General features: G+C 42.0%; 1 protein-coding gene across 4 annotated transcripts in view; it reads left to right on the top strand.

Annotated features, from left to right (window-relative positions):
* Positions 1 to 333: 333 nt before the first annotated feature.
* The window catches only part of MATN4 (matrilin 4), a 51887-nt gene continuing 27228 nt past the window's right edge, over positions 334 to 24992 (top strand). For 3 of the 4 annotated variants that reach the window (XM_066587658.1, XM_066587657.1, XM_066587655.1), the window contains exon 1: positions 445 to 499. In XM_066587658.1, the coding sequence (XP_066443755.1) occupies positions 464 to 499 (36 nt within the window). In that variant the 5' untranslated portion in view covers positions 445 to 463. Of the gene's footprint in view, positions 411 to 444; positions 500 to 24992 lie in introns of those variants that run through there. The other variant, XM_066587656.1, reaches the window with a different exon arrangement.

Here is a 24992-nt window from a genome sequence, read left to right as displayed (position 1 = left end):
TTTCTGTGCCAACCTAAAAAAAAAAGTTTGCAAGAGAAATATACAAGGTTGTAGAATAAGGAACTGAAATGCTTTGTACATGTCAAACTAAGAGCAGAACGGACGATGAATACAATGTTGCCATCAATTGTAGGTGTCACATTCCTACTTGTATCAATAAGTGACAATACTCTGGAATTAGGTCCTAACTTTCTCCCTCCAGCAGGCGTAGTATCTCAAGCAGGAGAACTCCTGTGTAACTGGACTGTGACAGCTTTAGTGCTAATCTGTGTTGTTCTTTAGGCTGGCTCCTGCAGTTCCAATTTCAGGATGGGAGGGGCCCCCTTTTTACCTCCCAGAATTAAAAACCTGCACGGTCCTCAGTGCTCCTCAAACCAAGACCAGAAAAGAGAAGGTGGACAAACTATACAGTAAGGAACCCCTCTTTGCACTTAAGTTGCTGGCTGCACTTTGCCTTAGTAGGATGTATGATGTGACAGATGCCTGGTGCTGGATGCAGGTATCCCGATGGCTTTAATTATGGGGACCTTGTCTTATACATGTTTGACTCATTTTACAGTCTTCTGTAACTGATCTAGCGGTGCCATATTCCATAGCGATGTATACAGGCTGCATTCATGTAAAGTGAAGGCATGTGTATAATCCATTGCACTGATGGGGCCAGGATTGTACAGTCTGCCCCAGCAGGATGCTGCGACTCTCACTAATATCTCATTGGTCAAGGCATAAGAAAGGCTCGGATAGGAAGTATTTAAATACATGTAGACGCTTTGGAAACATTACTTCATTAAAGCGGCTTTGATCAGCCATTCTTGGCAAGCGGTATGCCACTGTTTTCCTTATCCGACTATTAACCTGTGAACCTGCTGCAATGTATAATTGTTGTAGGTCATTGTTTGGGGGGATTTGGAATTTAGGAAAATCGGGCAAACATAGAGCTTTCTGTATATTATTGGACTGTAACAACTAACACATTTCAATTTAGTGAGCAAATAGTTAGACAAAGTCTTCTTCTTCACTAGGACTACAATTCCCAGTAAGTATTATATTCTTAGGTCGTACAACTGATATACATGATTGCTGCAGCTACCTGTAAAGTGACAGGTCGCGTTCTGTGGGCTGGCAAATTGGGTGAACCGTAGTAGATAGGGGACATTTTTTATGGCGGTAGAACTAAGAGCTTATTTCCGCAAGATTTTTGCTGCACGTATTACTTCACTAAATGACTGTATATTTTATGTCATTTGCATATTTCGTCTTAAAGGAGCACACCAGTTGTAAGGAAGCCTGAACCACAGCTCTATTGGAGACATTATTAATGATCTGTGTGCCTGTAGTCTCACATTCTGTTTAGTCTCATGATTGAAATACAGCTGTAATACATTACAACATGTGACAGATGACTTTCCATGACCAAAGGGGACATGCTGGAATTGCTTCCTTATTATCAGTATATACATGCTATGCAGCTATTGGTGGTTATGTAAACTAAGCTCTGATATATATATATATATATATATATATATATATATATATCTCTTATAACATCTTTGTTTTCTTAAAGGGAAAGTTTAACATCTGGCAACCTCTTACTAAAGTTTGGTATGTTGACCCCTCAGCTGTCCTAGACAGTTTTACAGACAGTTTCAACACCTCCAGCTGCCTTTTTCTTGGGTATATAGACAGTTCCTCCAAACAAGACTGATATATAGCCGCAGCTTTAAATGGGCTCTATTATCAGCAGGGTTGTCTAAGACAATATTTGAGAAATAGTTGTAAATTTTACTGATGTGGTGGGACTGTAAGAGATGTGACCTGCAGAGAATATTTGGCTAACAATCGATAGAAAATAGTTGCCACTTTGGTTAACCCCTTAGTTCTTATTTTGCGCCTCATGTTGTTGTTGCAAGCCATTTAGTCATTCACGACCCTCGGTGACCCTCCATGTTTTTCGGTTGGTTCATATCCATGCCAGTATCATATGCCTTAAGGCCCAAGCAATCTGCATAGTCGCATTGCAAGAGCCGTAACGCATTGACAATAGCTTTTTTTTGTGGGACAGGTTGCATTTTTTTATTACTCTGGGGTATATATAATGTATTCTATAACTTTTGGGGGTGAGATCGAAAAATCTCTCAGAAATTCCGCCATTTTGGGGGGGTTTGGCTTCCATGGTGTTTACCATTTGGTAAAAATAACATGATAATTTTCTTATCTGGATCAGCATGAGTACTGCAAGACCAACTTTATGTAATTGTTACTACTTTAGACCAAAAGAACACGTGGGAGATTTATGAAACTGTCTAAAAGAAAAACTTTCTTGGTTGCCCATAGCAACTAATCACAGTGCAGCTTACATTTTGTATTCTGCTGTAGTAAAATGAAAGCTAAAATGTAATTGGTTGATAGGGGCAACAGAGAAAGCTTTTCTTTTAGACAGTTCTGTAAATCTGCCCCATGTTTTTAAAGAAAAACACTTGAATCTACATCATCGTATTCTAAGATCGATAGCATTTTTGTTTTTCTGGCAACGAAGCTCTGTGAGGGCTTGGTTTTTGCGGGAGGCTTTGTAGTTTTTGTTGGTACCACTTTGGGGCACATGTGACTTTTGGTTTGCTTTTTATTACATTTCATGGGAGGCAAATAAAAGAAACAGCAATTCTGGCATTATTTTTTTAAATTAGTTTTGTGAAGTTCACCAAGTCAGAGAAATAACAAAATATCTTTATTGTTTGGTCGATACGAATGCAGTAACACCTATTATGTGCTGCTTAAAAAAAAGTTGGTGTTTAATGCATTTAAAACAGATTTTTGTGGGGAAAAATTAGTATTTATTTTAAATTAAACTTTATCGAACCATGTTTGAGACTACTTTTAGCCTTTCAAGATGACTTGAAGATGGGATTGTTCGATTGCTAGGACAGTACACTGCATTACTTATGTAATGCATTCTACAATGCCTATGACATCAATCTATTTGACTCTGCCAAAGGTGGGGTCTAGTAGGCTGAGTTACATGGTAGAAACTGAGGCATTTGTCAGGACCTCGGTTGCCATGGGAAAACATTGGTACCTTGTGATCGCATTGCGGGGTGCTGATGGGTGACCGGAGGATTCCCCTCCCCTGTAATTTCATCAAAAAACTGTAGTTGCTATTGATTGTGCCAATTAAGGAGTTAAGTTGCCAGGACATGAGGTTTCTCTGCTCTTAGCAGTTAGAGCTGGAGCCTGGCTGTTGGTAGCCAGCCAAGCCACCACCTGAAACAGATGTATTTGCAGGTTTAAAGCCCATTAATGATTACCATAAAAAGCCATATTGGCAGTCACTAAGGGACTAATAGACCACAGGTAGGTAAATAATGCATGACTTGTAAATAATCAATCATGCATGTGTATAAGTTGTCCCTGCTAAATTCAACTTGCTTCTGTTTTCAGGCAGTTTAAACAAAGACATCTTTAAAATGTCAATCAAAGATTAAATTAGTATATGCTAAGAGCTTCAAGTACATAGCTACAAGGAATAGAGTATGAGGAAGGGACTTTATTGAGTACTTGGCATCCGAATGAAAAAGACTCCACTACAACTAGTGTTTGAGGGTGGGGACTGCAAATATTACTTGGCATCCAACTGAAAAGGACTTATGGGAGGAGCACTGTAAGCTGTGAGTCTGTAAATCAGATGGTGTAGACCAATTAACTCCATTGGAAGTGTTCTAACAATGCTAATTGGCTGAGAGCAGTTGACAAATGGGACTCGACTCACAAAGCTCCTCCCTAATGTTCTTTTCAGGATGTTAACAACAGTAGATAACAACCCGTCCCCCTCTGGTTTTGTTGTTTAGTGGTCGGAGGTAATATAGAAGCTTTGCTAGAGAGTTTTCCTTCTTTATACAAATGCTTTTCATATTTCTTTTTTGAGTGACTACTGTTAATCTGAAGCATGAAGTGTGATCAGAGTGGTTGTCACTGCCCATTTGTATCCATCTATAAACATACACTGAATGGAAAAAAAGCTTTAAAGATGAATTTCACTTATAGAAATCTGAGAGGTTACTGAACATTAGCTCAGACCCCAGAAGGGAGTAGACAACTTCCAATCCAGCTCTGTGTTAGGGATTTTGAGGTATGGGAAAGTGTGGGAAAGTGGGCTCCCTGAGCAATTATCATGGGCTCCGACGGAGGGTCTAGGTCCTCGCTCTACTTACAGCTGTAGCAGTTTTGGAACAGCCTGTACTCAGGAAATGAAGGTCCAGGACCTGCCGTCGGCATAGCAACGCAGATCACATGAGACGGGTCCAGTCATGTGACCCACGTTGCTATGCCAACTGCAGGTCCAGGATGTTCATTTCCTCAGTACAGACTGTTTCAACATTGCTACAGCAGTGAGTAGAGTGGGGGCTAATGGCGGATTATAATAGGGCTTATTGGGATGACCACCCTGGGCCCAAGACTCCAAAAGGGCCACGGCTGTCCCAATCACCCCTGGTGTAATCCGCACTGATAAACCTCTAGCTTCAGGTAGAGGAAGTGGTTAGCAGTGCAGCAGAGACAGGGAAGACTGTGTGCAATAAGTAATTTAAAGGGGTTGTCCCGCGGCAGCAAGTGGGTCTATACACTTCTGTATGGCCATATTAATGCACTTTGTAATGTACATTGTGCATTAATTATGAGCCATACAGAAGTTATAAGAAGTTTTTTACTTACCTGCTCCGTTGCTAGCGTCCTCATTCCCATGGAGCCGACTAATTTTCGCCCTCCGATGGCCAAATTAGCTGCGCTTGCGCAGTCCGGGTCTTCTGCTTTCTTCAATGGGGCTCCGTGTAGCTCCGTGTAGCTCCGCCCCGTCACGTGCCGATTCCAGCCAATCAGGAGGCTGGAATCGGCAATGGACCGCACAGAAGAGCTGCGGTCCACGGAGGAAGAGGATCCCGGCGGCCATCTTCAGCCGGTAAGTATAGAAGTCACCGGAGCGCGGGGATTAAGGTAAGCGCTTAGCGGTTTTTTTTTTACGTCCCTGCATCGGGGTTGTCTCGCGCCGAACGGGGGGGGGGTTGAAAAAAAACAAAAACCGTTTCGGCGCAGGACAACCCCTTTAACCCATTCCTCTCCCTGCATTTGAAGAGCATAGTGGCAATGGGGCCTCTATCACTACTGGGACAGCAACGAGGGACCCTAATACCACTGTGGCAGCAATAAGAGACCCTATTACTACTGGGGCCACAATGGGGGACCCTATCACTATTGGGGTGCAATGGGGGACCCTATTACTCTGGGGTGGCAATGGGGGACCCTATTACTCTGGGGTGGTAATGGGTGACCCTATTACTCTAGTGTTGCAATGGGGGACCCTTTTACTACTAGGGCAGCAATGGGAGGAACTATCACTACTGGGGCTGCAATTAGGGAGCCTATTATTACTGGGGCGAATATAGAGGATGCTATTACTACTGGGGCCAGTAATATTCAGGATGATTTTGGTCCTTCACAAGAAAAGAGAATGGCGTCTACTATTTTAGGGAGCAATAAGTCTATGGATACCTTTGTTTAATTTTTTTTAAATAAATCAATGTACTTTTGGAAATAAAATACTTCTCTAATTGGTTTTCATTAAATAAATAACAACCGTTTTCTTTCTGTGCTTACAGTATGTTCTAACTTACTGTAAGCTGGAGGACTAAGATTCTTTTAAAAATCCATCAGATAGGAAAACTGACAAACTGTTTCTCAGCACTGAATGACAGAATGGGCATGAGTGGGGGGGGGGGGGGGGGTGGAGGAGATATGAAACTAGCAGTCTATAGTAGAAAAGGTGGAGACAATTACATTTAATGTTACAACCAAGGGAGGAAGGGATGAATGATTACTTTATTACTGGGGAAAATGTTCAGCACTTGCAGTTACATCACACTGCCAGCTGTCTGTGCCTGGGAGAGATGGCAAATAAGGAAGATGGAACAATACCTCTGTAGCACCACCTATTGGATGGCAGCATTCCTGTAAATCAATGTAACAAGTCTTAACAATGATTGGGATTAGGAAAGCAAACCAGTAAACCATGCACATACAGCTGTTTCAGGGTGTTTGCCCCCTTCAGTGTGAAGTAGCTTTCTGGCTTAGCTCATGAAAGGCTTGCTATGTAGGTCAGGAGGGGTGTCGTGTCTCCTTAGGAGAGCACCTAAAAAGTGTGTGGAGACACCTAGGGGGTGAGTGTGTAGGGGGATGGTATAGTCTCTCCCCAAGGGGAGCACCTAAAAGTGGTGTGGGACACCTAGAAGGTGAGTAAAGAGACTTATAAGGCCATGCAACCTCATCTGGGAGAGAATGCTGACAGTGTAATGTCTGGTTCATACAGAGTCAAGCAGATTGTTAACCAGTTCTCCACACTGAATCCGCTGTGCTCTGTACTAGCTGATATATCCACGGTTTCGCCCGAGTTAACTTGGTACAGGTGTTTACCGGTTGTTCGCACAGAAAATTTTATGAAATCATGGTTACTTCAGAGGAACCGAGGAAAAAATATGTATACACATAGAAGAACGTTAGATTCTCCTCAGACTGCATGTACCGATGTCCCTCTGCAGAATGTGCCACCACTCACACTTTTTACCCTTAATGGTAACACCCCTTTTTATTCAAACTCACCCCCAGACTGGAGGTTGCAGCTGCTTTTTGGCCTTAAAGGCATGCTCCATCTCCGCAGTCCATGGCTGCTTCCTTATGAATTTTGCAGCCTTTCAGTATATGTACACAGTGGTCAGATAGATTCTCCTCAGTATATACACATAGAGGTGAGGTAAATTCTTCTCACTATATACACATAGAGGGGAGGTAGATTCTCCTCAGTATATACATACAGAGATCACTTAGATTCTCCTCAGTATATACACATAGTGGTGGGGCAGATTGTCCTCAGTATATACACATAAAGGTGAGGTAAAGTCTCCTCAGTATATACACATAGAGGTGAGGTAGATTCTCCACAGTATATGTACACAGAGGTCAGTTATATTCTCCTCAGTATATACACATAGAGGTAAGGTAGATTCTCCTTAGTATATAAACACAGAGGTCAGTTATATTCTCCTCAGTATATACACAAAAAGGTGAGGTAGATTCTGCTCAGTATATACTGTGCATATACTGGTGAGATAAATTCTCTTCAGTATACAAATCATTTCCCTAGGCTTTCTGTTTTCTAAGAAAAGAGCTCTCTCATGTATCGCGGATTTTCACACAGTTTTTCACGTTTAGAATTGAATACCAAAGTTGCGACCCCTTTACTTTTTTTATTTACGACCTAAAAAATGGTTGTGCTAAATTTTACGTTTGTGCAGTACAGATGTGTGTTATTAGTTACATTACATAGGGGGTCACTTACTTTTGCGCTTAGAATTGAATAATCAAGAATGGTCATGTTAAATTTCAAGTTTATATGACACAGGAAAGTTAGAGAATTTGATTTGGTACATTACATAGGGGTTCACTTGCTCTCTGTCCTCCAGGAACACTGCGATAGTAGTTAATTAGAGAAATGTTTTATATCCAAAAGGACATCAATTTTTGAAAATAAAAATTAAAAATGAGTGTCCATAGCTTTTTAATAGACAATTCTAGTTGTTTTTGTTATTGAAAATCACAGATGCAGTGATGAAAGACACTTTCATCTAGAATACTGTGTCCAGTTTTGGGCACCCCTATTTAAAAAAGACAAACTGGAGCAAGTTCAGAAAATGGGGTTACCAAGATAGTGAGCGGTCTACAAATCATGCCCTATGAGAAACGGTTAAATGATCTGGGAATGTTCTGGGAAAGAAGTCTGAGAGGAGACCTAATAGCTGTCTACAAATATCTGAAGGGTTGTCACAGTGCAGAGGGATCAGCCCTATTCTCATTTGTACAAGGAAAGACTAGAAGCAATGGGATGAAACTGAAAGGGAGGAGACACAAATTAGATATTAGAAAAAACTTTCTAAAGTGAAATGCCCAGAATTGGACACAGTATTCCAGATGAGGTCTCACTAAGGAAGAGTAGAGGAGGATAATTACCTCATGTGATCTAGACTCTGTGTTTCTCTTAATATATCACAGAATTGTATTTGCCTATTTTGCTGCTGCATCACACTCTTGACTCATGTTCAGTCTATGACCTATTAGTATATCCATCTCTTTGTCCCATGTGCTGTTGCTTAGCCCAATTCCTTCCATTCTGGATATGCTTTTTTTCATTTATCTCGCTCAGATGTAGGACTTTGCATTTCTCCATGTTAAATACCATTCTGTTAACCGACTATTCAAGCTTGTCTAGATCTTTTTGATTTCTTTCTCTCTCTTCTCTATTGTTAGCTTTCCCTACTTGCTTTGTGTCATCAGTAAATAGACCTTAAGTTTCCCAATTCTCCTGTGTACATTTCTTAGAGCCTCTTAAAGGGAGATATACTTACCAGAATCATATTTGTATGCAGCAGCACCTCCGCTTCCGGTCTGGTTCCGACACAAGGTCATGTGGTGTAGTTGCATAGCTTCTCCTTCCCTTCCTGAGGTCATGGGGCTGACTAACTAATTTCAATAACTAAGCCATCCCCTTTCTTTGCACTGGCAATGACAGAGAAAGGGACTGGCTTAGTGGCTAGAAGTGACGGTGATGTCAATGCTGGATCTGGACTGGATTTGAATAAAATCTATCTCTCCAGGTAACTCTTTAATGCTTTTTGATGGTGTCTTTATATTAAAAAAGGGTGGTTCACTGTGGACAATCAGTTCTTCTTAAAATTTAGTGGGGGAAGACAGTGATAAGTTTTAATTTTGTCTGCAGCGCCGCCACAGGAGAAATTAAACATTACACAGTTCACTTAGAAATCAATGAGCTGTCTATGAAATGTGCAAATGTGTTAGGTCCTCCAGATCAGGAGATATTCCTTGCTCTGGCTAATAGATGAGGAAGCAGACGGGCAGCCAAAGATGTGATAAGAGGCTTATATCTCTTATTGGATATCACACATCTTACTGCAGCATTACTTATCTAAGATGGAGGTGTAAAACAACGGTCTTAGATAAATGAACCCCTATATATAGTGGTGCATAAAACTTTGTGATGCCTTCAGACTTTTTCATATTTCTGCTTATATTTGACCTAAAACTACATCAGATTTTCACACAAGACCTAAAAGTAGTTAAAGAGAACCGAATCAAACAAATAAGTCAAAAATGTTAGACTCGATGATTTATTTATTGAGGAAAATGATCCAATATCACGTCTGAGTGTCAAAAGTTTGTGAACCTTTGCTTTCAGAATCTGGAGAGACTCCCTTCTGCAGCAATAACTGCATCTAAACATATCAGGTAATAATTGATAACTACTCGCTTCAGGTCCTTCCACCAGATTTCTATAAGATTAAGGTCCTGACTTCCAAAACTTTACTCTTCTTGAACCCTTCCTTTGTACAATGACTTGTGTGCTTTGGGTTGTTGTCTTGCTGCATGACCCACATTCTCTAGAGATTCAGCTCATGGACAGATGTCCTGACATTTTCCTTCAGAATTTACTGGTATCGTTCAGAATTCCTTATTCTATCAATGATGCAAGCCATCCTGGCTCAGATGCAGCTGAACAGGCCTAAGGGCTTAGTCAGACGGGCGTTTATTGCCGCGATTTGCGCATGCGCATGCGTCCGGCGATTTTTTAAAACCATTGCTTTGCAATGGTATCGGACACATGAGCGCTTTTTATGCGCTCGTCCGATAAATTAGAGAACAGAAATCGCAGATCGCACCTATCTGCGATCTGCGATTCCTGTTCTCTTCTCTATATGCGCTCAATGGGGCCGGCGGCAGCAGCGCCGACCCCAATGAGAACATATAGAAGATAAATCATTCTTCTCTGCCACAGCTGGAACAGCTGTGGCAGAGAAGAACGATGTTTGCCCATTGAATTCAATGGAGCGGCAATACAGCCGCTCCATTGAAAGCAATGGGCTGCCGGCGTGCGCAGGGTTAATTGTCGGGAAGGGGTTAAATATATAACCCCTTTCCTGCAATGCATCCTGAAAAGTGAAAAAATAAAAAAAATGTATGTACTTACCTGCTCCCGGCAGCTGGAGATCCCGGCGGCCGGCCTGCAGTGGGTGTGAAGGGGGTGTGACTCAGGCTTGCCCCTGATTGGCTCAGCGGTGAGCCAATCAGAAGCAAGTCTCAGTCACACCCATTCATGAATTCATGAATGGGTGTGACTGAGATCAGCCTCTGATTGGCTCAGGCTGAGCCAATCAGGGGCAAGCCTGAGTCACACCCCCTTCACACCCACTGCAGGCCGGCCGCCGGGATCTCCAGCTGCCGGGAGCAGGTAAGTACATACATTTTTTTTATTTTTTCACTTTTCAGGATGCATTGCAGGAAAGGGGTTATATATTTAACCCCTTCCCGACAATTCATCCCACACTCGCCCGCAGCGCTTGCATTCAATGGAGCCGCTGTATTGCCGTCTCCATTGAATGCAATGCGCTGGACAGCTCCGGCCCGTTTCTAATGAAACGCGGCTAGGAGCAGATTTTCGGGCGATTTTTGGGCCGATTTTTCGGCGCCGGTCACGCGATTTGCGCATGCGCATCCGTCATGCGATGCGCAAATCGCGTGAAAAAACGCCCGTGTGACTAAGGCCTAAGCCATGATACTACTACCACTATGTTTCACAGATGGTATGAGGTTTTTATGCTGTAATGCATTGGGGCTTTTTCTTCAAACATAACACTTCTCATTTAAGCCAAAAAACTCTATTTTGGGCTCATCTGTCCATGAAACATTGTTCCAGTAGCTTTTTGGCCTATCCTGGCGATCTTCAGCAAACTTCAAATGGGCAGCAATGTTTTTTAGGAGAGCAGTGGCTTTGTCCTTGCAATCCTCCTATGCACACCATTGTTGTTCAGTGTCTTCCTGATAGAGGACTCATAAGCATTAACGTTAACTAGTGTGAAAAAGGCCTAGTTGGTGGAACACAATAATCACGCACTGAAGGAGTGGCAAGGCTAGGCTTATATAGGAATAATTGCTTCATGGTTATCTTGGTTTGCTCAGTGACCTCGAAGACTATTATACGCCTTGCTCTTGGCATGATCTTTGTTGGTCAGCCACTCCTGGGAAGGGTAATAGCAGTTTTCAATTACTCAATTTGTACACAATCTATCTTACTGTGGATTTGAGGAGTCAAAACTCTTTAAAGATGTAAACTTTTCCAGCCTGATGAGTATCAAGAACTCTTCTTCTGAGGTCCTCAAAAATCTCCTTTGTTCATGCCATGATACACTTCCACAAACATGTATTGTGAAGATCAGACTTTGATGCATCCCTATTCTTTAAATAAAACAGGCCGCCCACTCACACTTGATTGTCATCCCATTGAATGAAAACTCCTGACTCTAATTTCACCTTCACATTATTTGTTAAACCTAAAGGTTCACATACTTTTGTCACTCACAGACACGTGATATTGGATCATTATCCTCAATAATTAAATGACCAAGTTTAATATTTTTGACTACCGGTAATTTTCTTAATTTAGTTCTCTTTATCTACTCTACTCTGATGTAGTGTTAGCTCAAATGTAAGTAGAAGTATGGAAAGTTCTGATGGGTTAACAAATTTTTTAAGGCACCAGTGTAGAATCGGCATGTTGTATGTTCTATGATGATACTTGTGATGATGAGGAGGAGGAGGATGGTGTTGATGAAGCCCTAGAAACACTAATAAGTGTATTAGTAAAATGACCATATCATTCATACAATGCGGTAAACTTGTAAATGAACAGAAAATCCCTTCATAAATCAGACCCAGGAAAAGAGAAAAAGGGACATTCAATCTATTTTTTCAGGTGTTTCTCTCGTGGACGGAGATATTTTCTCATATGGAGCAGCGGAGTATTAGCGAACAGTTGGATTGTATGGTCTTGGGTAAAAATAGCCGTCAGTGTAGCTGTGGTTAGAAAGGGCGATTGTTCGATAGGATTGGAATGTGGATTCTGTAGAGCTATTTTACTTGGGTAGAGAAGATGCTTGAATGCAGGTATTCAGGAGATGTCGGCACTGGTAGATCGGCCACAGAGTGCCCTCTGTTACATGGCCTCCTAGGATTCGTCTTTGTAGAAGAATCTTGACCTATAACCCAATTGGGTTAAATGTATAGTTTCATCTTTAATAGGTACAAGATGTTTTCTCTTTATGACTTTATCATTGGAGGTCATCAGCCAAGGTGACAGACTGCTGACATAAAACAAGGCATTCCCATAGGAAATAATGGTGTACTAGACTTGTTGCGTTTTACTCCATTATTCAAGAAGGTTGTACTTCAGGTTGTTCACATCAGCATTGGAGGTTCCATTTGGAACCACTGTCACTGATTTCCACCAAAAAACAAGACTAAATAGCGGTGCACGCAGCACTGTTTTGTCCTGTCGAATATGGCAAAATCAATGGATGGATGGAAATCTAACCGACCCTATTATTGTCAATGGAGTCCATCCAACACTGTTACATTCTGTCATATCATGATTACATTTGGCCAGGGGTTGCTGTCTCCTGCTGTCCGAACACAGCCGAAAATAGAACCCCCTAATGCAGATGTGATGAAGCACTAAGCTCATCACATGATATGTCGCTGCTGAGAACCCAAGCGATTCGCTGTGTTATATAGGAAATCTGAGCAGTAAAGGGTTAATTTCCCCACAGCACCCCAAAATTAGAAAGTAAACATTAAGTAATTCCCATTTAACCCCTTCCTGATATGTTACATACATGTATGTCACATGTTGCATGGCAGAGTATGGAGCCGGCTGAGATGCTGAACCCAGTCCACAAGCGGCAGGTGCCAGCTTTGTTATACAGCTGACACTCACCTGCAATTGCCCGGAACACAGATAACTCAGATCCTGGTCATTTAATCTAAATACCAACTATGGAATCGAGGCAGTTTGGCAGAGGGAGAGCATTCCCCACTATTACCCCAGCTCCACCGGCCTGAACTATTGATACACGAAAGGAAGGTTTCATCAATTTATGCTGTTTGCACCAAATTCTGACCCTCCCATCAGTATAGTGCAACCGAAATCTGGATTCATCTAACTAGGTGATGTTTTTTCATGGCCCTGTGATCCAATTTTTGTGCTCTTTTGCCCCACAAGAGTCTTGCCTTTCCGTTCCCCTTAGACAGCAGTGGCGCTGGAACTGGTCGTCTGCTGTCATAGCCCATCCTTTGTGCATTCAGACATATTAGTTGGGGCACCAGCATTGTAATCAGCTGCAACTTGCTTGACTGTGCAGTATTTATCAGGATGATTTTTGACATCCTCCTCTGATCCCTTTTATTGACGAATTGTTTGCTTCCACAGAATTCCCTTTTGCTGCCTGTTTTTTCCTCGATCACATCATCCTCTGGATATTTTCTGTACCATTCTATGAGAAAAACTACAAAGTTGTCAGTATTTGAAATCCTGGCCCTAGTTAGTCTAACACTGATGACCAGGCCTCATTGGAGGTCATTGACTTCTCATGATTTTCCCATTCCATTCTGGATTCACACTGAAACTGATCCATGGAAAACTTGTCACTTAATTTTATGCAGCATCCTGGGGTCACAGGTCACAGGGAAGTGCCAATTCCATATACGTTATTATACAACTCTGTAGGCAAATATATGCATTTCCAGCACGCGCTTCGCAGCATTGGAGTTCTTGGTTCAAGAGCCACATCTGTATATAGTGGTTATGTTCTCTTTATGTTTCTTGTTTTTCTCCTCCTCTGGAGCAAAAAAAACAAGAGTGTTGCTTCAGTTGTTAGCACTACTCTAATCTAACTAAGGCCTCATGTCCACGGGCGGATTGGATTTTGTGCGGGAGACTGCAGTGGAACCGACCCTGCCCACAGCCAAAGACACTCCTTACCTGTCCGTGTCTTTTGCATGCCTTTCCGGATCTTCTGTTTTCTTCACTGTGGATGTGTGCGGAACCGCCGGCCGGCGCGACGCCGTACATATGCAGTGGAGTGTTTTTTTAAACTCCTGCTTTCCGCGAATCAGACGGCTTCCATTTCAGTGCGGGATCCACACTGAAATGGAGCATGCTGCAATTTGTTTTCCGGGCCAAAGTGTCCACAAAGCAAATCCGCATGCTTTAATTCAGCTGCGGACACCCATGTTTCTCTATGGGAGACTTGAACTGCAGATTGTCCGCGCGTGTACCCTGCGCGGATTCCACAATTCAAGTCTGCCCATGTACATTGGGCCTAAGGGCAACAGCTATATGAAGTTTTTCAAAGTCTGTGCAGATGTTGTCTTCAATGAGATTTGGACCAAGGCAGCAGTGTAAACCACTGAGCCACATTCATGGAAGAACTGCCACTTCTGAAGGCCAAATTAGTAATCTGATTTTTACTCCTAATGACTTTAACGGGAATTGGAATTGGCTCATCCCGATTATTTTTGGAAAAATGGGTTGGGAATTCCAGACCCGATTATTCCAATAATCACTTACAACTAGACAATATATTATTTGAAAGTTCCCCTGACATTGTGTAAGACTGATGGGAACCCCAAACGATCAACTGTAAACTACGAGAAGAAAGTGTTCCATTTGTCTTCAGTGCCACCATTGGAGAAATAAGGGGTTACAATCTGCTCATTGAAATCAATAATTCACAAACATATCAGCTCAGTCAGAGCAAAATATGTTCTTGGCATCCAATCTGTTCTCTAGATAATAGATGGGAGTCCTTAAACAGTAATTTCACTTTAAAAATCCACAGGATTGTGATAAGCATTTGATGGATAGGGTCAATGTCCCTGCTGTATGAATTGAGCAGCAGTTGAGTGTGCACACCGCTGTTCTTACATCTCTATGTGACTATGAAGATTGTATAATCAGCTTCACTTCAGCAGATCCAGAGAGATGAAAGGAGCAATGCAGCACATGCACAACTGCCTTTCAATTGATACTGTGTTTCCCTGAAAATAAGACACTGTCTTATATTTTTTTTTGCCCCAAAAAAGGCACAGTGTCTTATTTTCGGGGAAGGCCTTTTACTTACCTGGTCCGCGGCATCCTGAATCCTCCCGATGGTGTCCAGCGGTGGCGCAGCGTCCTCCTGGTTTTACAGATGCCTTCTACTGGTGACGGGGCTTTGAATACCGCGCCTCCAACAAAGCAAGCGCTGTGATTGGCTAATCGAGCGCTGGCAGCCAATCACAGCCGGCACTCGATTAGCCAATCACAGCCATTCAGTGATGTCATTCACTGAATGGCTGTGATTGGCTCATCGGGCGCCGGCTGTGATTGGCTGCCGGCGCTCGATTTGCCAATCACAGCACTCGTTTTGCTGGAGGCGGGGTATTCAAAGCCCCACCGCCAGTAGAAGGCAGCTGTAAGACGGAGGAGGACACCGCCGGGACACCGACGACACCGACACCGCAGGGACACCGCTGACACCGCCGACCATGTGAGGAGTTTTTTTTAGGTGTGGCACCCAAGATAGGTCCTATTTTCGGGGGAGGCCTTATATTTCAAGCCTCCCCCGAAAACCCGATAGGTCTTACTATCGGGGTAGGACCTATTTTCGGGGAAACACGGTACCACTCTTTTCCCACCCATCAGACACTTATACACTTACTTGTGGATAGGGAATAAGTTGCAATCTTAGTACAACCACTTTATGTACCAATAGAAATTGGCCCTTCATTAAAACAGGCATTGCATTGTCATCGTGATCTTATAGAGCTTTAGGTTCCTATCTTGCTTCCTGCATGTTCCCATTTGTCGCCGAGCTCAAAAATCAACAATCATGATGTGCACTCATAGAGAACAGAGCTTATTGCCTTCAGAAATGCTATCAGCGCACGGACTACCTTAGCAAGTCTTTGTAGCTACTGTCTTCCCTTAGAAGAATTGACCCTTTGTCTTGATAGCGGGAACAGACATTCCTTTTAAGTGTCATGTAACATTTTTCACCATTGTGCCATGCTAAATTAAACCACATTTAACCCCAGACGTCTTTACTCCTCGGGGTTTCTTGTCTTCAGATTATGACACATTAGCATGCATAGGGATTAGAACCAGTGTGCATTATAGTAAAGGCTCACATTGTATGCTGCAGACAGGAAGCCAGGCTTGTAGAGAAGTGCATGGCTGGTGAGGTGTGACTTATAAAATGTGGTTCCTTCTCCATGAAATATAGTAAGAAAATACAGAGCAGCAATTTACTACTCCACATGTCTGCGGAGCCCCTGACTGTTGGCTTATTTGCGCAGTTTAATGGCCTGTGACAATGCTGTTTTTGTTACAAGCTGCTGGAAATAAGAGGGAAGAAGTAATTTACTTCCAAACCTGTAATGTAGTCAAAGTATAAAGAGACATCTATGGATTTCATATCCACAAGTCATTACAGTGCCCAGGGAACTAAATTTACACTCCTTATTCTATGTAGGCTCTATGTACCCCACGGATTACCTAAGATTGAAGCTCCTGGTGCAAAATCATTTTTTAGGTCCACCACCCAAATGATGATGATACAAGTGATGATGTCATACTATGCAGGGCCTATACCCACAAAATAAATTATGTATATAAGTGATATCACTCTGTCTAGGGTGATGACATCATTATGCAATTAATATAATACACTATCCTACCAAAAGTATTTGGACTCCTAATTAATAGAATGCATCATATTTTATTAGCATGCCACATGTCCTAAACCATTCTATTTAAGATGCAGACCCTTGGAGGTGTCATAGTTTGTGATAGGAACTGCATGCTATTGGATATATGGGTTATGCTGCTGCTCATAAGCCGTCCATCACAAAGTGCAATGCATCAGTCTGAATGGTGCAAGGAGCGGCGTCATTGGACAGTTGAGTAATGGAAGAATATTCTATGGATTGATGAATCAGGATACTCCATCTTCAAATCAGATGGATGTACCTGGGTATGGAGGATGCCTTCGGGAATGCCTTTTGTTGGAGTGTGTTGTGCCAACAGTTAAGTACGGCAGAGGTTCTGTTATGGTCTGGGGATGTTTTACGGGGTCTGGTTTCCGTCCGTTGCTTGTAGTGACAAGAACCATGAACAAGGAGGTGTACCTTGACATCCTAGACAATAATGTGCTGCTGACAATGTGACAATACTCTAGGAATGGTCAGCAGTACTTCTAACAAGACAACGTGCCTTGTCACACATCCTACGCTGCTTTACGTTGGTTTGAGGATATGGATGTTCCATGATTGGACCAGCTGCACAAAGTCCCAACCTGAACCCTACTGAACATCTTTGGAACAAACTGGAATATCATGTCAAGAAATATGGACAGCATCCACCTTCTTTGACAGAACTCTTCAGAAAGAGAGTTGCAGGATGAATGGAGAGAAATACCAGCTGAAGTATATCAGACATTAGTCGAAAATATCATGTCATGGGATCAAAGTCATCATGTTGCCCTAGGCTTATGTTGCAGGAGCAATATGGATGCATGGCCCATCACAACATCTGAGAACTAACCTAAGGTGCCATGCACCTATATGATCATCGCATTACCGAGATAGCTTTTCAACCCCTAGAAGTAAATAATGAAGATTCTTATTATTTGACTGCAAGCAGAGAAGTTGACAATGATGAGATGTAGTACTTCACCGGCAAAGTTAAGACTTTGACTCCAGGCCTCCCCTCTTGGAGGAAAGAGCACAAAGGTCTTTCCATCATCTGCTACCGTATTACTGCAGGTTCCATGTGAACAGGTGTCTGTCAGCTCTTGAGCATCAGGTCACGTGCAGTACTGTGAGCCGTCTCTTCTGTATTTCTCACATAATGGACATAATCAGACACTTTGGATGGTGTTCATATAACATGTAATTTTTAAAACCACCTGGATGAAGTAGCTATTACCGACCAGAGCTGTATGTTGCATCTATAAAATGTAGATTTGCAGCGAATGAAGGTCATGGATAATATTTGGTCTCTCGATAGCTCGATAGAAGCAGCATGTAAAATATTTAAATGTTTGTCCAGTATCAAGAATACCGCAAGACAGATGATGAAGATTTCTTAAAAGGGCTCCATGACCAAAGTTACCAGACAAGAAACTATTCTACAATGGCTCCTCCCGGCGTTGCTGAGTCAGCATATCTCATTTGTTTCTTGTGTGATAGCATCACACAGGCGCTTCCAGTAGAACATTCCTCATCCTGAAATAGTTACTGAATTTAACAATTAAATCTGTAAATATGTGCCAAGAACAATATGATTTACTTTTGTATTGGCAGTTAGTCAAAAAAATATTGCTGTCCAATTTCATACTTTTCTTTATGATCGTCAAAACCAGGCAAAACTAGGAAAAGATGTTGTTCTACATGGGAATATTCAAGTTGTATTTTACCCTTTAGAATCTTCCTTTAGATGGTCTATGAGAGTAATGCCTTTTCCTTAAAGGGTTTGTCCCCTTAAGAGAACCCTGAAGCCTTTGCCCTATTAGGTCATATAGATGCCAGAGGGCCCTATTAGGTCATATAGATGTCGTAAAGGGGGGGTTCTCCACCTGGGGGGAAGGTTCCCCACCTTTCCCCACCCAAGATCCTAACACTATTAGCCTGAGTATGGAGCCAATAGCAAGACAAGGACTGGAGGACTCGGCATGACCTTTCTTATTGACTTCAATGGCCACTCTGTATTATTACCCTGGGTGTTGATGCCAGCAGCTTCCTCTAGCAATATTGGTTGGGGTTTCCAGTAGCTGGACTTCTTGTGACCATCTCATTGAAGCTGCCTAATGAAAGTGGGTTGCATTGGGTTAATGACCACTTTAACTTAGCCATACAGATGTGAGGAGCAATTGGACAGTTTCTCTGAAAAGTGACTTCTACAGAATTTCCTTACAATGTTCCCCATTTGAAACATTGTGTCTCTTCATTTGTCCACTGTTACGATCTCAATCATCAGAACCCACGGTTTCTGTAATATACTCTTAACAATTTTTGTTAACAATTGTAAAATTGTTTCTGTATTTTTACTGTAAACTGTTTCAGGTTCAGTAATCTTTACATTTATGGCCATCTTCAGGCACTTCTATATACAGTTAAAAGGGTTGTGCCAAGATTTAAGGTTATCCTCTGTCCACAGGATAAGGGATAGCTATCTCTCTGGTGGAGATCTGACCATTGGGTCTCCTGCTGATCGTGACCACTGGGTTCCAAGTGTCCCCAAATCAATGAAGTGGCGGTTGAGCATTAGCAATACCACTCAATTCATTTCAATGGGACTGCTGAAAATTGATGATGTCAGAAACGTAGCTACCCTTGACAGTTCCTTAAAGATGCATAGAGCAGCAGCATCCATGCTCAACCATTGCCCCATTTACAGAGAGAGACAAAGAACCCCTATTCTTGTGATCTGTAGGGGTTCCAGTGGTCAAACCACCACCGATCAGATAGTTATTGCCTATCCTGTAGGTAGGAAAAAAGGGATAACTTTCAATATTGGCACACCCCTTTAACTATGCTTTATGTTTTACAGATGTAGTCTTCTTAAAATGAATGTGCATCACACCAATGATGTTTGCTTGGTGTGCTGAATATTCATTTGAGCCCTTATACTATTTGAGTAGCACATTGCAGTCTACTGATTGCCGAGCTATGCAAATTGTGTGGATGTGCTGTAATAAGGATAAGCGCTCCGTACCAGTTGTGCCTCTGAATACATCTGGTAGTAGGTTGGGTCTTCCTTGTAAAGTTTGGTGCTGTTTGGTTTATACTGTTTGAACGCTTATTCAGATGGCCGTAGGCAGAAGGACATTTGGCAGTACGAAGCGTAGTTCCGCCTGAACAAGGGGAATCCCTTCCCCTTCGCCAGCTTTTTAAACTCCACGCCAGAGGCAGGAGTCTGAAAAAAAAGAAGAAACTGCGGGAAGATAGGTGCTGCCCGATCTTTCCCGTACATAGTTTACCTACGTGCTGGGATGACAGGGCGGGTCCTATCTTCCCGGCTGTGCAAATCATGGACGGGAGAAGAGGTGGTGAAAATGTTGTACGGCTGTGCACTGGCATAACTATAGGGGATGCGGTTGCACACAGGCCCAGGAGCTTTAGGGGGCCCATAAGGCCTCTCCTCTCCATATACGGAGCGCAGTACTATGAATAAAGCATTATAGTTGGGGATCCTGTTACAGGTTTTGCATTGGGGCCCGGGAGCTTCAAGTTACGCCTCTGCGGCTGTGATTATCAAGGCTGTTTAAAACCATGCTAATATTAATACGCCTTAAAGATGAAACGTTTTCTCTCCTCATATGTCTGTTTTGGTAAATAAAGGTATTCCCAATTATATAACAATTTGGGGGCATCTTCTCTTATAACTCTGCATATGTGAGGTTATTCATCCTGGAAATGTATAAATAGACAGCTGGGTGTTACCAGTTGGGAACGAGTCCTGTACATACTGACATTGTCCAGTCAGTGCTTACAGACTACGTAAGGGCATGCCCCTTTGACTAGGAGAATAGTAACACCCAGTTGCTGATATTTGTTCACAACTATTCATGAGGAATAACAGAGGATCAGCACAATGTAGAGTTATGAGAAAAGATATTCCAGAATTGTTATATCACGTGGAATGCAAGTAATTCCTAAAACGGACAAGTCAGGAGCAGGGACAGCAACTTTTTAAAAGCAAGCTTTTCAACAGTTCTACTTTAGAAATTAAATATGTTAAATGGTCTGCCAAAAGATGGAACTGATGAGGATAAAGCCAACTTAAATACGTTCAACAAGACGCCTTTAACTCGATGCCAAGGACACAGAGGACACATGCGAATTTAGTCCTTAGGTAATTCTTCTAGTAAAAGTATTGTTGCACTTTTAATCCACCAAACTAGGCTATAAGGACTTATGCACATGGTTGTATTACAGCCCAGTACAACCTCTGTTCTATGTAGTCATAATGTATTACCCAAAGCCCTCTAGGATGCGCCTCTGTACTTTGTTTCCCTGTGAACGTATGACATTTCTTTTTTAAATAAGATTATTTAAAGTTTGTTCCAAGTTTTAAAGTTATCCCTCGTTCGCAGGACAGCTCCATTTATATCAATGGGAGCATCTGAAATAGCCAAGAACACTTGGAAATCTTCGGTGTTCCTATTGGAATGAATGGAGCAGCGGTGTACATGCACAACGTCCATTCCATTCCTGTGGGGACCTTCAGGACAATCATCCTTGGGATCAGTGGGGATCCCAGCAGTCAAACCCCCACCGATCATAAGGTTATCCCCTATGTTGTAGACAGGGATAACTTGGCAAAACTCTTGGATCAACATTTGGGAAAAGTTTTCCCTTTCCTATAATAGGAAATGATACGGCTTTCAGTATAATTAGTTGGATATCATGTGGACTGCAAATAGTCATGTGAGTGTAGCCATGCTCAAATAGGCCAGCCGCAGTACCAGAAGATCATTCAATGGTCCAGGCTCAGAAACAATAATGTAACCTAAGGCTCCTGTAGAAGACAATCCCCATTTGGAGCTGAGTTTTTGACCAGCACTTGCTACTAGAGTTCATTTCTTCTGGCATAATTCACAAATTACCTACAAGTGCCTACAATTAAAAGAAAGTGGACATGCACATGTTCTGTATAGAGGAACAGTAGACCCTCAGAATTATTTAATCTGGAGGGCCTAAGGAACTCCAGTCTGACCCTGAATGCAACCTAAGGGTAGTTAGCATATATTGGCTGTTTCGTTACTTAGATAATGGTCAAAATAGTTTACATGAAGTTGAAAAGTAACAAGGTGCTGTCTCTTACTTTATATGATACCTTTTGGAATAATATATATTTAAAAGGGTTATCCAGTTGTTAAGTACTGATGGCCTCACGATAGACTTTCTATAGTAGATGGGCGGAGCTCTGCCACCCAGAACACTAGCTGACCAACTGTTTCCTGGCAAGTGCACTCAGGCACTGAGCTAATTTCTGCAGAAAGCAGATAGCTCTGCTCTCACTGTAATGGCCGGGCCGGGTTTTACAGGCAAAGTTGCCATTGAAGTAAATAGGAAATTTGTCTGTAATACCAAGCCTAGCCACTGCAGTGGAAACAGAGCTGTCTGCTTCCTGGAAAAATCAGATCATTGCACAAGCACACCAGCCAAGCAAGCCACTGATCGGCTAGAGTCCTGGTTGGCAGATGCCCTCCAATCTACTATTAATAGCCTGCCCTGAGGATATGCCAGCAATAGTTTTACAACTGGACAACGCCTTTAATTGAAAGTAGAAATCTTCTAGAAAACTAAACGAAGAAGTGACAGCATGAAAGAGACGGTGGATTTGCACAGTTGCTTGTTCTTTCATTGCTTGAGGTTTTATGGTTGTTTCTGTGTCTGAGGAGAAATATGATACACACCATTAGTACTATATTGTTTTTGTATACCCTTCTCGGAATAATATTCTCTGTGATCCCATAAAAACTATATTGAGCCGTTCAATTCACCTTACATAAACTAAGTGAGCTGGAAATATGTTCTTTATTTCCTTTTGAGGGACTCTCATGACTTTTCTTGCAGTGTTTAGTCTCTGGAGCGAGTTAACCTTACCACAGCTCTTTCAGATGGGTTACATTACCAAAAGCCATGTGGCACATCTAGGAATTGTCTTTCTAAAAGAATCCTGTATTTGGTTCTCTGTCCTAAAAATACAGGAAACAAGATGATAGCATTGACTTAGTCCTTTATAAATGCTGCATCTTATTCTAAAATAAAGTGCTGTAAGTACAATTATTTTTAATATACTGTATATATTGACATCTGCACTATAAATACTCAGCCTTATAAGGGTTAGAGTCGCACCTTGATGCTTCTGGGCACCAATAAAATGTCACAGGACCCCCATGTACCATATGTCATTTATAATATGGGTTTCTTACAGGACAGAGAAACCAGGTACCAGGACCTAGGTGCAACTGTTAGTGCTCCACCCCTATAGCTACACCCCTTCCTACCACTACATGGCAGACTGTAGTGCTGTGGTAGATGGAGAAATTTTGGATTACTTTTTATAAGAGACAGATGGATGGATGACCAGTCACAGGATGTACCAAACACTTTTGAACTCAACTTGCTATATGTTTGGAGCGCACTTACTAATCACTTCCATAGAATATAATGTAGACACATGAAACTATTTTCTGCAGTTCTACAAGTTCTTCCTCCAGAAGGAAGAAAATTGTCTCTTCATTGCCGCTTAGGCAATTTCTTTACTTTCGGGAGGAGAGATATTTTGCATACTATTTCCCGGACAGAATTGACTTAAAGACTTCCTACTAACCGGATCTTCACCAGCACATTTGGTGCCTTTCGTTAGGTTCTGCCAAGGGAGGATAAAACAGGACAACTCACTATAGAGTCTTTTAAATGGCCCATTTATAAGGCAGGAACGTCTGCTCGATTGTTGACTTGTGTAAAAGGGCAAACGATTAGCTGATGAATGAGCAAATAGTTGTCTAATTTGGCTAAATTGTATCTTTATGAGAACATTAAAATGCACGCTGGTCAGCTATACATCTTCCCTTGTAAGCAGGGAGGTGTGCAGTCAAGCAATGATGACTATATGGGGATCGTAGGATCATTTTAACAATCATTTGTCCCCAAACAGCAGGTCATCTATCTGTATGAACAATGTAGGCCTAAATCAATGCTACCCAATATGTTCATTGCCGATTAGCCCTCTATATCACTATTCTTTTACAGAGGCAAGTATTGTCAAACAGCCCCAAATTCTTAGAGCATTCAACAAATTTGTGAACATACTAGCTTCCATACATACAGGATTGCACCCAGTTAAACAAGTCACCCCTCTTCCACCAACACCTCCTTATTTTGCCTTACTTTTAATATTTGACTTTTAGGCCCTACTTAAAATTCCGTAACTGCATGCATGGTTGACTGAACTGTCAATTGACCTTATTGTGATATGTATAACATCAGTGTTTGTACATAGAACTTTACTAGTGATGTCCACACTATCCTACCAAAAGTAATTGGACACTTGAGCAAGAAGAAGAATTTGTATCTAATTACATATGTTAACATTTAATTGGGCCTCCTTTGGCCCTAATGACATTGCATACTCTCTCCGTTGCATACTTTTTACTAACGTCTGATACACTTCAGCTGGTATTTCCTCCATTTATCCTACAAATGTCTAGCATGTTCTGTCAAAGAAGATGGACACTGTTCATATTTCCTGAAATGATATTCCAGTTTGTCCCAAAGATGTTCAGTAGAGTTCAGGTCTGGACTGTGTGCTGGTCAGTCCAGTCGTGGAACATCCATATCCTCAGACCCATATAAAACAGTGTTGGATTTGTGGCAAGGAACATTGTTTTGTTGGAAGTATTTCTAAACATTCCCAGAGTATTGCCACATTGTCAGCAGCAGATTATTGTCTAGGATGTCCAGGTACATCTCTGTATTCATGGTTCTTGTCACTACACCCAACGTACCAAGACCATCCCACGCAAAGTATGCCAGTATGGAGCCTCTGCCATACTTAACTGTTGGTACAACACACTCAGGCTACAGGCGTTCTCCAGGCATTCTCCACACCCCAGTATATTCATCTGAAGTGAAGATGGAGTAGTGTGATTCGTCAATCCATAGAACACTCTTCCATTGCCCAACTGTTCAATGATGACGCTCCTTACACCCTTGTAGACAGGCTGATGCATTGCGCTTTCTGATGGATGGCTTTTGTACATCGGCATAACCTGTATGCAGTTCTCGTCAGAAACTATGGCTGACACCTCCAAGGTTCTGCATGTTATGTAGCATGGTTTAGGATACGTCACATATTAAAAAGACACAATCCACTCTATTGATAGAAGTGTCGAAATACTTTTTGGAAGGATGGTGTATGTGGACCATTTCCTTATGCTCAATAATGAAATTTTAGAGTGAACTCATCGTCATTTTTAGTGCTCCATAGAGTAAAA

Source organism: Eleutherodactylus coqui, chromosome 13 (genome assembly GCF_035609145.1).
Source record: "Eleutherodactylus coqui strain aEleCoq1 chromosome 13, aEleCoq1.hap1, whole genome shotgun sequence".
Lineage (NCBI taxonomy): Eukaryota > Metazoa > Chordata > Amphibia > Anura > Eleutherodactylidae > Eleutherodactylus > Eleutherodactylus coqui.
Note: the sequence above shows the minus strand (reverse complement) of the source record. Positions and strands in the feature narration are given on the sequence as shown.